The following is a 16,313-nucleotide window of genomic DNA, read 5'->3' on the forward strand; positions in this document are numbered from 1 at the left end:
GTGGTGTTTCTAGATTACCAGAAGAATATGCTACGATGAAAACTTCCAATTAACTTTTGTCTCTGCTCCATGAGGTAAATCCTACTCTCTGTACTTCTAACACAGGCATGAAGCTGCCAATGGGGTTGTATCTTTGCACCTAGGGATAATATGGCCCACTGGGCACATTTTTCCCCACCAGACGCTGTTTGAGCACATCGTGCGGTGCTTGAGCACGGTGACAATAAAAGGTGAGGAATGGAAATGCATCAGCAGGCAAATTCAGAGGCAATTAAAAGACATTTTTTGTCATATTTTTGCAGTGAACCTGGCTAAACATGATAATGGAAACTGAGGGAATGTCAGAAAGATGTGTTGGGGAGGTTTAGGTTGGACATTAGGAAAAGGTTCTTCACCCAGGGGGTGCTGGAGCACTGGAACAGGCTCCCCAGGGAGGTGTCACAGCCCCAAGCCTGACAGTGTTCAAGAAGAGACTGGACAACACCCTCAGACACATGGTGTGAACTGTGGGGTTGTCACATGCAGGGACAGATGTTGGACTCGATGATCCTTGTGGGTCCCTTCCAACTCAGGATATTCTATGAATTAAATTAGATAATGACCGAGGGTTTATTCCTTTATTTTTTACTGTTGAGCCAAATATACACCCTTTTTTGTCCCCCTCTCCATTTGTGACCTCTTCTCAGCTTGTAGACCAAGGTGTTGGGGAGCCAAGGTGACTAACCCAGAGGCTGAACTTGGCCGCTGCCAGCTGGTGAACACTGCCCTGTTTCTTCACCAGCATGGCTGCAGCTGCTGCAGGGAAGAACGGTCTTTTAAAGCTATTCTCTTCCCCAAAAATGAGCCATGTCAATAACCGACAGGCCAAAAGCCCAAAAGATATCTCCTCCTCACCACTCACTACAGTGTGCAAACTGCAGTACAGAATTTTTATACAATTTGCAGCTCATGACTCCTACTTATGTCAACAGCTTTGACTTTCTCTTGGACATCTAAGAACAACTGTTGAACTGCTGGCACTAAGGTTTATAAAATACCAGCGGCGGTTCATAAACACTGAATTAAGAGTAATTATTGGCCTAATGAGCATCAAACTGGAAAGAACGAAGAGATGAAGTCAAGAGATAATTTAGCAAATTAGATAAAAAAGGTGGAGGACAAGTGAGTAATGGAACGCAGTTGGCAAGCAAGGTGGAGGAGAGCCCAGAGAACATGCCAGTGCATTTTAACCTCCCTTCATGCTGTATTTTGCTCTGATGAACAAGCTTTGTCTTGAACTTAGGACCATGGTCCAGAAGAGACCCGGCTGGGTCACTGAATACAAGTCTTCCCTATCACAAGTAGACGCATTACATTAATAAAACTCAAGTCTTAAAAATGAGCTGGTTTTCTTGCCCTTGCTTCTCCTCTTGAAAGGCAAGATTTGTCCAACAGAGCGATCCGGTGGTTTTGTGAAGTGTGAATGAGGCTCAGGTGAAGCAAGCAAAAAGAAACGAATTAGAGACTGCTTTCGTGGGACAAAGGTGTCATTGAAAGACTGCACAGGAGCTCCAGAATCAAGCTGTGGGCACTCCATGCTGAAAAAACTGGTGAGCCAGGGCACTTATTCAAGAACGTCTGCAAGTGCTGAAGGCTGCAAGCGGCCACATTGCCTTCTGTCTTTGTTAGCCTAAAGAAACAATGATCCTTTTCGCTAAAGACAGCCCAGAGAATTGCTCTTGATGCATGTACATATATGCAATCATTCCTCAATGGCTCCTTTGCCAAACTGTACCAAAAAGCACTTTCCCTTTGGGCGCTACAAGTGAATTCACTCTCTGTGCTTGTTCTAAGGTAAGATGTGCAAATGAGTCTCACATACCAGTCTGTAAATACTCCAGAATGTGGTCTATCATCGTCGATACTGTATCTGCCAGCTGTCAGGTGCCAGTAGGAAAAAATCCGATCTGGATCAGATATAAGCTTGCTGCTATTTCTATCAAACTGAACAGTTTCTTGGCTTTAAAACTGATGCTGGTTGTGAAGGCCAGACAATAGCTGATCCTGTTTCTCAGGGCACAACTGTCCCTTCTAAAATGCTGAAACAAATTTAAACTTGCATAGCAACTTTTTAATGAGCACTGATTGAATTTGTGCTTTCTGGCACACAGCTGCGTCATTTTTGACATGATAAAGGATTAGCCATGCCATTGAAGCAAAATCTCCGGGAATGATCCAGCTCACCGGCTGCTACAGGCAGACGAACCCCTTGAGACAGGACACAGCCTCCATCTGCCCAGGGGAATAATCTGAGCACAGGGCCACACCGTGAGAATATTTTTATCCTTCTCCAGTCTCTAAACTTGTCTGTACTGAGGCATCTATTGGGAAGTGGGGATCGCAGATTTAAGTCTCTCTTTAAATCGCTGGTCATCACACTATAAAAAAGATATAAAGCTACTGGAGAGTGTCCAGAAGAGGGCTATGAAGTTGGTGAAGTGTTTGGAGGGGAAGCCACATGAGGAGCAGCTGAAGTCCCTTGGTCTGTTCAGCCTGCAGAAGAGGAGACTGAAGGGAGACCTCATGGTGGCTACAGCTTCCTCACAAGGGGATGAGGAGGAGGAGCAGGTGCTGATCTCTTCTCTCTGGCGACCAACCCAAGGGAATGTCAGAAAGATGTGTTGGGGAGGTTTAGGTTGAACATTTGGAAAAGGTTCTTCCCCCAGAGGGTGCTGGAGTGCTGGAACAGGCTCCCCAGGGAGGTGTCATGGCCCCAAGCCTGACAGTGTTCAAGAAGAGCCTGGACAACACCCTCAGACACATGGTGTGAACTGTGGGGTTGTCACATGCAGGGATGGGAGTTGGACTCATGATCCTTGTGGGTCCCTTCCAACTCAGGACATTCCATGATTCTCTCCAGGCAGACGAGAGCCCAGCGTTTCTCTTCTCACTTCTCACACACCTGCTGGTGTTATTGGGCTACTGGGTAAATGCTACCCCACATCTCTCGTATTTGGGCTCCACACAAAGATGTCTTGATCATTTTCCCTCTTTCCAGCTATTATTTAAGGACACACCACCCAAGCGCTCTGACCTGCTCGTGCGAGGCCAAGTGCTGCCAAAAATCCTGCAACTGGATGCTTGTAGTAGGTGGCCTGAACCTGGGCCCTCTCAGGGCTGAAAAAGGCCATACACTAACATACTGCTGCCACCACTTACCACAACCTGATTTTATTTCATCCAGTCAAATTTCCTGTGAGCAAAAGGGATGAAAACTCATCCCACCAGTAGGCTCATGAAGACCCAGTAGAAGTAATTTCACATCTACAAGCTATCTTTGATTTAAACGCAAATCTGAGCCCCTTGGGTTAAAGATGAACGAAATACTTAAAAGAAAACTGAGAGAAAACTAAGTAATCATCAGGAGTTCTGTCTCTCTTTCTAGCTAAGCCATGTAGCATGAAGTAATGCTGAAATGATTTATTGTGAGATGATGCTTGTTGGTGTGAAAACAGAGAAAATTTCAGCTTTCTGCAAAATTGAAGCTTCTGGCTCATTTTATCTTAAAACCTCCTTTTCTGCATTCAGTTAACTTCTCTGCTAATAACTTCATGATCATATATACATGTATATATGTACATATACATACACACATGTATATGTATATATGTTGATATACCACAACATCATACACACTGAAGTACGCTTAGTTGTTCTCTTAAAATAATTAAAAATCTATTTCTGCTTTTCGAAAGGATTTCCACATTCAGAGTCCATTTCCTGTTGCTTCACATATCAAACTCCCCACTCTGCTTTCTCTGAAGGATGACTAAGTATTCAACCTGCTAATCAAAACGATGGTTCACGATGGGGTCTCCAAGTGGCCCCAACACCCACGCACGAGCAGGGTGACACCAGCCCGCAGCACGGAGCGCAACACCGGGCCTGTGCGAGGTGGGACATCAGCCTGAATGGGGAGAGGCCTCTCTGGTCCTGCTAGTTCTGATCCACACCCAGGTGACGTGTTTGCTCTTGCAAACATAGCCACAGGTTTTTATGGCGATGTGAGTTTAAATGGTGCGGAAACATAAGGTACCTCAAATAAGCCAGAAAAAGAATGTTTGCTGTTGCCAAATGTCTTTCTTAGGAACTCCTTTCCAGTTGCTTCTAGTGCACGCTGCCATACAGCAGCTAAAATATTAACTGTAAGCAAAGGTCATTTTGCACTAACCTCCATTAGGAATGGAAAACCAAATACTAGCCCCCACACCCCAAAAACTCCCCTTGCAAGAATTTCATCAGCACTGCTGTACACACATCCATGTCTGCAGAGCTGGAAGAACTGAAGTAACAAAGCCACATTTGCTGCCGGACTCCTAGAAGGATGGCATCACACAATCACAGAATCACAGACTGTCAGGGACTGGAAGGGACCTTGAAAAATCATCTAGTCCAATCCCTCTGCCGGAGCAGGAACACCCAGATGAGGTTACACAGGAACATGTCCAGGTGGGTTTTGAATGTCTCCAGAGAAGGAGACTCCACAGCCTCCCTGGGCAGTCTGTTCCAGTGCTCTGCCACCCTCACTGAGAAGAAGTTTCTTCTCAAATTTATGTGGAACCTCTTGTGTTCCAGTTTGAACCCATTACCCCTTGTCCTACCGTTGACTGTCACTGAGAAGAGCCTGGCTCCATCCTCGTGACACTCACCCTTTACATATTTATAAATATTAATAAGGTCACCCCTCAGTCTCCCCTTCTCCAAGCTAAAGAGACCCAGCTCCCTCAGCCTTTCCTCATAAGGGAGATGCTCCACTCCCTTAATCATCTTCAATGGAAAATACAGTTAAGAAAATTATATGGCACTCATGTTGTAGCACTATTAATCTGCCAGAGTCAGAAACACTGCAAAAGAAGTAGTTTGAACATAATGAGAATAAGAATTAGTTGTTGTTATTATTATTATTAGCCACCTAATTACATTTCCATCAGCCCCCTTCCCCTCTCAGAGCCCTGGACATCAGGAACTGGGTGACACTGGGAGGAGAGGGAAGAGCCTCTCACCTCCTGTCTTCAGGCACCTGTATTGCAAATACAATCACCCCATGTCCTCCCACTCTCTTCCCACCTGCCACGCTTCCTTTAAAGCCAAAGAAACATCTTGGTCCCCAGCAGCAACACTGAAGAAAATGATCTTTGGCCTCATGGCCCCCGTGGTCAAATCTGGAAGAGAAGTAATTCACAGGGGGAGACAGTAATCATCACTAAAACCAATAACCTGCCAACAGTTATGCAGGAGAATGTCAAAGGAGAATGACAGAAATACTGCTGTGTGTTTCTAACAGTGGAAGCAACACTTCCAGGTGCAGATGTACAGGAGCTGACTGAAATGATGCCCTCAGAGGTTTAGTGTTAGTTATACTCAGGTTTACTAAATGAGCTTTAGGAAACCATATCCTGGCTTTATGGACCCAACAAATACATGGCAATGGTGGTATTCATTATTTTCTCCTTCTAAGCTGGTTCATCCTATATGAAGCGCATATGCAGTATTTTTCTTCCTATTTAAAGTTCATTATAAGCGTTTTACATGATGAAAAACACTCTGGAGAACACCTATCAGATTTTCAATCAAAACAGCTTGGTGTCTGGCAGGGGCAGCAGAATTGGTCGATTTATTTCATAAAACTTTATGTACAAAGGAGCAGAATCCATGAACCTAATGGTCAGAATATAGAGTCTACAGGGGTAATTTTTATTACAATTTATAGCAAGATTACCCATACTCCACAGTTTTCAGATTTTATTGAGATTTTATGGGACTATATGGCTAGAACAGTTAACTGCACTCAGCCTATCTATGGTTCACAGAGAACAGGAACCGGCACTGAACGCACACTGTAACTAATCTACCAGAGAATATTAATTGCTATGATCCAATCAAAGGCAATATCTAAAAATCATTTCACCAGTCAAATAATCTGCCATAAACCTGTAAAATAGCTGTGTGGAGAAACACAGAGGTGAGAGTGATTGCACGGATGTAATATATGCACATATTTAAGCATCTCTGTCATTGGGTTGTATACTTAAACATACAACACCTTTTTTGTAAGTAAAGGACTTTTCTCTTTCTAAGCTATTTGAATGCCACGAGATCTCATCTACACACACACAAAAAACCCCAAAACACCAAACTACTGAGACTACTGAGATGTAGATCTCCCTAAGCATGCAATACACAAATACTCTATCACCAAAAGTAGATGGGGAAAACAATAAGGACAGAATATATTTCATATTAACTAAAATATTGCAGAGTCACTATAAAACAACAGCAGACTGCAACTTAGACACTGCAACAATCTGGAGAGATTATAGACATCAGAGAGTTTCCAGCAAGTTGGTCCAAGGCACAATAAAGCCCAAGGTGGGGATAAAATAAATGACAAGTGTTATGCATGTGTTTCTGCTGGATCCAAATTTGTGGGATAAAAGCAACTAGATTAAAGCTCAGCTCTGGTGAGAGTACAGAGCTGAAGGACCAGAGGCATTCTTGGCATGAAAGACAAGGAATTAACAGCTTCCAAAAGGTGCAGGGACTTAGAATATGTGGAAATGGACTTCCTCATCCCCCTCATGCTGGGTGTCACAAATAAAGTTGCAATACACATCTACCTCATTGCCTTCCCCCAAACCTGCTCCTAGTTAAAAACATACATGCTGCTAAATCCACTGTTGATACATCTTAGAAGACCACACGCTTCCATAGTGGAAAAACGTAAGCACGTCACTAGTGAGTGACCATAAGTACAATTTTTCTGGGGATTTCAGTTTATGGGGACTCCCCATAGTCAACCCAGGCTGCTTTGCCTTCAAGCAGCTTCTTTTTCAATTCCAAGTACCACAGCAAATGTTGTAACTTGTGTTTTGACTCTCTATTCTGGTGAGAATTACTATTTACTATAGTCCTTAAATATATGCACCATCATCTCCAGTAAGACGGGTCCCACCCTGAACACAAGCCTCTCCTCTGCCTGTGTCCAGATACTCATCATCAACTTGCTTCTCCTTTCTAAGCACCGCCAATACTTCTTCCAGACGGATCAAGTAAACAGGAGGAGAGAGATTCCGCATTTTGGGGGGCAGGAGGGTGGAAGTGGACAGGTTGAAATATGAAAGATTTTTGTGTGTAACAATGAAAAAAATGAGGGCTAAAAGTAAGAACTCTCCACCTCAATGCCATTCAAATCCAAAACAACCACATACTAAAATGTAGAACGGATAATCATTTCACATGAAATAAAAAAGGCAACACTACTGGTTTTAATTCAGAGTCTCTTCCACAGCATGATTTATATAAACAGACCATATAATCTGACATTTAAACATATGGAATGGTTCTCTAAATTTCTAACTTTGTACTACAAATTGTATTTACTTTTGTGGAATAATCTTTACAGAAGGCAGAAATAACAGGCTGCACTTAAAAAAAAAAAAAAAAACAACCAAAAACCAAAAGGGAGTAGATAATGTAAAGTACTGGTATTACCTGCTTTACGTCACAGAAACATTTGTAGCAGAAGGTATTGCATTTGCTACTTGTTAATATATCCATGGTGAGGAATATGGTACGAGTAAACTGTGAAAAGGACACAATCTAGGTCTATACACAGATGTGGTAATATAAAAATAGTCCACCTCAGTGTCATTATGGATGTTTACATACAAGGGAAGCGGATGAAGATCAGTTGGCAAATTTATAGCATTCTGAACACTGGATTTGGCAACTGGTTGTATCTTCTGAAAACTGTAAAACCCCTAAGAGTGGGAACCCCACAAAAACGTAAATATCAAAGTTGGTGCTTGGTGCATCATCATCATGAGGGAGCTTCTAAAAGGGTCTTCAATGAATGGAGTAACTCTTTTGAACTACAGAAAACAATTTTTATGGATATTTTGGCAAAACCTGCTGCTAGAGAGACATGCTTTGCCAGTAGTAGTTGTGGATATTTTCTGAAAGCAAATCAGTGGAAAGACTCAGGCTAATAGGACCAGAGTTTGTGGGAGAATGTGTTGGTGCCTTGGTGGGCCCTTTCACTCCTGTCTGTCTGAGCCTTTCCTTGTACCCCTTCACTCTACCTACCTACCTACCTAGATCTCTTTTCTACCCTTCTTTTGCTTCTTCCTCCTTCCTCTCTCTCCAACCCATTCCCATTTTTCTTCCTGAACATGTTCACACATCCATAGACATCTCACCACTTCTCCTCTCCCCTCCCTCCCTTCCATCCTGCCCCTTTCCCCACTTCCAAACTCCTCTTTGCCTCTTCCCAGTCACAATTTAGTCTTGCTTCACCCTTTCAGGGGACTCATTCTTCTCAGATCTGCAAACTTGGCTTGGTTTCCCCAAGTACTTATAAAGACAAAAAAAAAAGGACAATGGTCCAAACCAAACTTGAGGTTCATGGCTCAAAGCCACAGCAGTTCTAGAGTTTTTCACAAAAAAAAAAAAAGCTGGAATAAATTTTTCAACACGAAAAATGCTACACTTCTTTTCTCCACACTCAGGAGGAGTGGAATAGATTTTTTTTTCTTGAAACTTTACTCAAAAAGAAATTAAAAAAAAAAAAAAAAAAAAAGAAAAAAGAAGTAGCCTGAAGCAGACTTGAGGCATGGAAAACGTTAGACTAAAAGGTTAACACGTAGACAGACTTTAAGCAACTGAAGACAGGGTTTTAAGAAAATCACCAGGCAACCTTATCTATAGGTGCTGTTACCTGCTGTGCCTCTAATTACACCTTTTAGCAATCCTCACCATTGCTGAACAGGGAGGAGAAAAGCGTTTTTCATAGGATTATAAAAGCTATATTATACTTCAGTGTATAATAATGTCTAGTGGTCATAACATAGTCCACGCAGCAGAAAATCTCCAAGCACTTTTTAAGGCTTTGGACGACAAGCCAGCAGTGGTGACCACTGAAGGACATGACCTTTGTCTCTTTACCACATTGTAGAGGGTGGCAGAAGGGTCAGCCTAGACCCACAGTGCCCACAGGGACTTGTGCCTGGCTCCCGTCCTCTCCATGCCCCCACACATTACTATGCTTTGTGAATACGAAATAATGCAATTATTAGGCTGTGGGAGGCAACTTCCACAGCTGGGGTGGTGGTGTGGGTGGAGCACACAGAGACCTCCAGCTTGGGGGTCACCCTGGGATGCCTCCTCCCCAGCAGGTACATCAGGGGGATGTCAGGAGGAGAAGCTCCACGGTCAGCAGGGGAGTCTGTGTGTAATGGGGGGGTGTGTATGTGCACATATAGGAGTGCTGTGGGATTGCAGAACAGTGTTAGAAATGCGCAGGAATTTGGTAACATTTTGTAAATGGATGTCCAGCGGTGGGCTACAGAGATGATCACGGGCCTAGAGCATCTTTCTTACGAAGAGAGACTGATAGAGCTGGGTCTGTTCAGCCTGGAGAAGAGAAGGCTGAGAGAAGATCTTACCAATGCTTATAAATATCTCAAGGGTGAATGTCGAGAGGATGGGACCAGACTCCTTTCAGTGGTGCCCAATGATGGGGTGAGGGGCAACAGGCACAGACTGAAGCACAGGAGGTTCCATCTGAATATGAGGAGAAACTATTTTGAGGGTTCCAGAGCACTGGAACAGGCTGCCCAGAGAGGTTGTGGAGTCTCCTCTGGACACATTCAAAACCCGCCTGGACACATTCCTGTGTGATCTGCTCTGGTGAACCTGCTTTAGGAGGTGGGTAGGACCAGATGATCTCCAGAGGTCCCTTCCAACCACAACCACGTTGTGATTCTGTGAAATGGCTAGTCTTGTATCACCGGTACTGAACATACCCTCCACTGACTACCTTCTAATTATGTGTTGTTAATAAATCCCTTAAAATGCTTCGATTGTGATTTTGATTTACACTAGGTGAACTGAGAGATTTTTATTGTGTAAAAAGCATCAATCTGACCGAACGGTGCTTCTGTACCATAATACCCCTGGCTCCCATTGCTCCCCTTGCAGGGCAGCGCACAGTACAGGACCTGATGGGATGCTGCCGGCAGCCCAAATATACAAAGACTAATTCTCTGCAAATCCATCTAGTTTTCAAAGCTACACAAAGGGTTTGGTTTAACGGAGACACTTTGCAAGTAAAAAATAGAGAGAAGGCAGGCCAGAGAGTAGAAATGAGTATACTGGGAGGCAGAAAAGGAGATCTGCAGCTCTCCTGAAGGAAGATGCGATGGGGAACACCAGGATGAATGATGCCATGGAGAACAAGATGACAGCACGGGTTAGAAATATTAAAAGATAAGGAGGAAGAGATGAAGCAAAGCCACTGGAACTCAAGGAACAGGCAGCAAGATGGGAAGAACTAGAAAAAATAGAAAAACAGAAAAATAAGGGGAAACAGAAGAGGAGGATTTTTTGTGCTGGAGGGAAGACAGAATTCAAACAGAACATGAAGAAAGGAGTATCGGCTTGCACTGCCACGAAAAACAGCTGCCAGGAGGAGAGTTTTATCTGAGAGAAAGGAAAGTGGACTCTATGGATCCTGGGAAGCACCAAGGGAAGCAGAAAGCCACCTGAGCAAAACACCTAGAGGCAGCATTAGAGGGATGGTGGTGGCCTTTGAAGGTTTTGCAAAAAAATGAAAAATGGAATGGTTCTAGTCAAACCTGGAAAGAAGAGAAAAATTCAGCATGAGGAAAACAAAACTGCAAATAAAAAGTAAAACATTTCTCTATATCCTCTTTCTTGGATTTTTCCCCTAAGTACCTGTAACTAGAAAAACAGGAGAGGTCTGAACTTAAGTCTGATGTAATTTTCATTAATTTTAGCATTGAAAGTATCTCTGTTCAGGACAGTGCCTAAGTCTCTTCTGAGTGAATAGGACTTAGATACAAGCTAATGTAAAATATCACTTTACGTGCTTCCCAAGCACATCCCTGGATCACCAACATGGTGTCTGATTTAGCCAAAAATCAGAAAGGAATACAGAGATTATGGGACAAATACTGCTGATGTTATCTGTTAATCGATTTTGTTTCAGCCTGTGTATTTTTTTGTTTCTGAACATGATCAACGTCCATGTAAAAGCTTAAAGTTGTGACGCCAGATGATTTCGAACCTGCATTTCTCCTTCAGCTGGTAGAGGATCTGCAACCAATTCAGTCTGACAGCAGTGACCTGTTAGCATCTGTGTACAGTTATTTATTGTGTTCAGCACTGAAGTTAATTTATGCAACATCACTGCATTTTATTATTTATATTGTTTTACACTAAAGAAAGAAAACCGCACTCCAGCAAAAGCTGACAAAAGATGACTACCGAGTGTGGACTGTTGCCCATTCTTCTTTCACTGTATTTATTCAAATTAACCTGAACATTTGTAACAAAAGAACTAGTGATAGCAAAACGGGTCCAACTGACGTGAAAAAAAAAAAAAAGAATGCTTAATCCCTTCTTTTTCTTTAGCTGTACATTAATAGGTGCTGCAGGGCTGGTTAATGATCTCTGCCAATAATAAAACAAAGCCAATATTGTCAAGGCAGCTCAGGAGGCCCCAAGCTCATGGGCTGAAACCCCAATAGAACATTAAATTCTGGAATTTTGACAACGAAACTGGGGTAGCAAAGTTCCAGTTTTACAAGATCAAGAGGTGCTTCCTATAGAGGAGGCCACTACCAGAGCCAACTAGCACCTCTGAAAAGAAAACAAATGGAAAAATTCTGGATGAGCTCAAGGTCAGGTGCAGCTCAAAGCTCCAATATCAAAATACAGATGAAAACTTTCCTTTTTCTTTTTTTCCCCAGACAACATGGTGAAAAGTTCTGCTTTCATTCATCGTTATTTGACATAACGGCACAAAGTCCTAAAATTAAGTCACTGTAGGAAGTGCGATAAAACTTCTTAAACAGTCATTTTGATGCTTAAACCAAAACCCAGATGAGCCATGAGCTCATTTTGTACGTCAAAGCCTGTTGAGAGGGCACAGTCCATACTTGGGTACTGAGGAACAAGAGGAGAACCAAAGATTTATGGACAACAGGATGCTACTAAACATTGGAATGACACATCACAGTAGTGCTGTAGAATACAGTCATCAGTATATTGAAACCAGACATGACAGCTGAAGAAAAAAGGTCTTTTAACTGTAGAAACCTGTTCATTATACAATTAGGTACACAAGAGATGTTATAAGATGTGTTACAAATGTCCTGTAGTCTCACAAGTCCTAAAGTAAGGTTATCTGTCAGTACTTTCCCTTCCCACCTAAAGCAATACCTAATTTCAGAGGAGAGTTAGCCATATTTTTTTCACTCACATACAATGAACCTTGAAATGAGTCTCTCTCATTCCTTTTCTCACGTTCCCATCTCTGTCACTAATGCCTTCTTTGTAAAGCTACACTTTTCCAAGCATCTGGGCACATCTGTTTTCTCTTTTCTTCCTCCACCCATCATGTCACCATCTCTAACAAGTTTTTTGCTCCCTCAGTAACTGTTATGTTCTCATTTTTCCTTTCTCTCCAGCTCCCCTTTTTGTGTTCTTTGGACACCTCTCCAAGAGTCTGTCTTTCTGGCACGTGCTTTCTTCCTCCCTTCACACCTCCGTGTGCCTCTTGGGTCTTGTGCCTGCAAAACTCATTCCCAACATACACACTCTGTGTGGCTTCCTTCCCTTCTGCTGTTTAATCTGGAAGAAGAAACCCAACTCAAAGTGTTGTACTGGCACTCCCTTGAGCTTAATAAAACCTTTCCTGCTTTTGCTACCACTCTTTGGTCCAAAACCCTTTCCTTCTCACGTTCCTACAGCCCAATGATTGCCTTCTCTTCAGATGGAAACAATCCCTCTGACCTTCCTTCTCTTGCCAAATGTGTATCACCTGCTGAGTTTTCCATGTTCATCTATGATGTTTTATGTACTGTCATTATTCCTTTGTCCTTTTTCTTCAGCTTCTGAGCATGATTTACTCCTCTCAGGACACAACTGGCCACGAGTTGCCTGAGCATCTAACGCCACTGCTGACCTCAGTAATTTCAAAAATATTTATTTATTTTAAAAAGCACCTGGGATAAGAGGTTCCTCCAGATAGTATAAGAGTTCCTCCAGATAGTATAAATTATGTGTCTTTTCAGCAAATTACCCTCTAAGTTTTATAACTTTGCTACATTTTTCCTCATACAAGAGCAGTTTTAGAGACGCCTCAAGATGCACAAAACTGGTTCCACCTTACCTTTGACGTGGCTTCTCCCATCCTCCAGGAGTGGTACTACTATAGTGTTGTTCATATTCCCAGGCGATCTCACAGCTGTGTAGACAACAGGTACCGACTGTACCACCACGGGGATACGGTGCACGTGACTCATTTTGTTGGACTGTAAGTTCATGGGGCTTGAAGGTGGTACTGGATGGATAATGTGCAAAAACTGCTGGCCTCCAACACCAGATGCAGAGGCCACAAGAGGACCTGGAGTTAATACTGACGGTACAGATGCTGCTGAGGATACCGATGTTATTACTGTGGGTGATGAAGCTGGTCGACTAGAAGAAGAAGTAGAAGTAGAAGAAGGGGAGGAGGCTGATGCTGTCATGGAAACTGGTGAAGATGAAGCTGCTGTAGGGGATGACCTGGCTTTGTTTATTGACAAGTCCACTGGTTCAGTCTGTGTTTGGAAATGGTCTGCGGATAATGAGTCTTCCACGGGGTCTGCCTTCATGTTGTTTAGTAACAAGGGTACAGCTTCCATATCTGGGTAGTTGTGGACGTTTGGAGACTGTTGAGGAAGGACAAAGGGACATAGTTACATGAGTGGTTAAAGATGACTTGCACACCCAGCTGCCAAAACACACATCACACAGCTTGGTCTTGAAAGCCACAGGATTTGATCCTGTTTCTAAAATGACAAATCATGCTAGAAAGCTCTGACATGTTCAGTTTGAACAGACCATTAAAAGAATTTGTTCTACTTCAATTTCTTTGAAGATGGCAGGATTAGCTGTACAAAATCACCCAGTTTCTTTGCACTGTTCAAAGTCTTCAGCAGCAACAATTTTAAGATGTCCAGAATTAACCACTATTTATAGTTACAGCACATTTCTTCCTAACATCTAACCTAACGCTACAGCATTACTCTCTTGTGTGATCACCAATGGACGTGAAGAAAAACTGGTCCCCACCATTTTTCAAACAGCTTTCTGCAGGCTTGAAGACTCTAATTTCTCCCTCCTTGTCTACACTTTTCTAGACCAGGCAGACCTTGCTGCTCCTTTCTGTCGTACATCACCTTTAAAAGAAGCCCTAGCACTCTTGCTCGCTCCTTGCAGAAATCTTTGTAGTTTTGTCCACACCACTTTTCAGAAAGCAATGCCTCAGGCTAAACAGTCCTCCAGTTTAGTGTATGACTGTGTGTGTTCTTGTGTGGTTACTGATAATGAATTTACAGGTCAGTGCAGAGCCCCACGTTCGTACAGTTGTCCTGTTACAGGCAGCAATTGCTACAGCGACTCATCATTCTGAATTAGCGCATTAGATACCCTTTCCCATTGTTATTTTTTTTTCCATATTAATTAAGAACAATTTTCCTGACATCACAAAATAATTCTATGCTTTAGACCAACTCTTTCAAAGCTGGTTGGTCTAAATTTTTTCTAGACTGGTGCCATCTGCTGTTTTAATACTTTAATATTTCCATCATCAAAGAGGTTAATAGAATTTTTGAATAATGCTAGGCAAAAGATAGATCCCTGGAGAAGCTCATTTGATACATCTTTTCTTTTTGACAGCGCCTCATTAATAACAACTCTTTAAAAATGTTTTTTCAAGCAATTTTCAATAGGTAGAGCAAGGAAGGAAATGCCCATCGATAACCTGGCAGTAAGACAAAGCACAGCTCTCAGCTCCTCAGCTAAGCACCTCCACGGCTCTGCGCCGCAACAGAGCTTCTCTACCAGCACATACACACCCTTATATGCTGTACTATGGAAAACCAACCTCGATAAAAAACCATTTGCCAAGCTACTTCAAACCTCACTTGACCCAAAGCAATTATTCCATACACAGATCTAATAAGCGATCTTTTTATGGCACCTAAGCAGCTCTAAATGCATTCTGTAGATCTCTAGATTATAGTATTGACTAAGTATCTAAAAATATTTAGTCAGAAATATTTAAGCCACAAATACTTTAGTTTGTCTACTCTAAATGAGTTAACAAACAAGCTATGAATGCACTTTGGGATTTTTATAATCAACTATGTTAAATATTTTCATGGAGAACTCTTCCTGTTTTTGAATCAGAGCCAAATCTCATCACAGAATGGAGTTATATTGCAAAAGGAAAATAGAAACACTAATATTAAAAATTGTAATAATAACAGCCTAAGTGGATATTATCCGTGGCTTGGTGTAGACCCCATCTATTCAGTTGATTTAGCCTGGTTCTTGGATCTGACATTTCCCTCCATTTGAAAGCAAGAAGATCTCTGGAACAGTGAGTCTCTTCCTCTATTCACACACAAATCAACTTGAAACAAAGAGACTCCAATTCATCCGGCCCCTGGACCCTGCTGTTCTGCTGTAATACAAATAACAAAAGGCAAAAAATCTCTTTATAAAAACAATGCGAAGTTCCCCTGCTAAAAAAGAACATGGAGTGAATAAAAGGTCACTTTTCAAAGCATATAACTAGCTACAAGTGACAGGGTTACGAAATTTCTTCTTCAAGGAGGGCAAACCACCTGTAATTGCCCAGTGCTGATTCCTGATACCTTCCTTCCTCTGAAACACCTTATCCTGGCTATTGCCAGTAACAAATTCTTCGTTAGGCATACCATATGTGCCATGATAAAGACAAAACCATAAACATATGTGGCACAAATACCTCATCTGTAGAATCTTGACAAGTCATATATGCAACGGGCAAACAGACTTGTTCTGCTTAAGTAAGCAGATCGGTGGTACAGCGAAGGCAAGGTGGTGAGGAACACCCTGCACAGGGTACACCCAAATCTTCATATGGCCAAAGGCATCATCTTCTACCTTAAATGCATGATTCTCAGACTGGACATAAGGGATCCACATGGACCTTGGAAGCAGTTCATCACAAAACTGAGTGCAGTCTGCCCCAAAGTCCCACCTGCACTTGCAAGAAGCAGCATCAGGTCCTTCACAAGAAGAGTAAGGAAGGACCCCAAACCCTGATGTTTCTGATGCCACACAAAGTACTTTTTTTGTGGAGGCAATCATCTTTGAGACAAAGTGTGTAGGTCATTTTTCACTACAGACTTGGAGATTTTTCTAGATTGTGTTAAGAA

General features: G+C 42.4%; 1 protein-coding gene across 6 annotated transcripts in view; it reads right to left on the reverse strand.

The window, feature by feature from the left end:
• KLF12 (KLF transcription factor 12) overlaps positions 1-16,313 on the reverse strand; it is a 259,830-nt gene that overhangs the window by 88,532 nt on the left and 154,985 nt on the right. For all 6 annotated transcript variants that reach the window (XM_071806201.1, XM_071806194.1, XM_065844849.2 and 3 more), the window contains one exon: positions 13,235-13,775. In XM_071806201.1, coding sequence (XP_071662302.1) covers positions 13,235-13,775 — 541 coding nt within the window. The remainder of the gene's footprint in view (positions 1-13,234; positions 13,776-16,313) is intronic.

Source organism: Patagioenas fasciata, chromosome 1, assembly GCF_037038585.1.
Source record: "Patagioenas fasciata isolate bPatFas1 chromosome 1, bPatFas1.hap1, whole genome shotgun sequence".
Lineage (NCBI taxonomy): Eukaryota > Metazoa > Chordata > Aves > Columbiformes > Columbidae > Patagioenas > Patagioenas fasciata.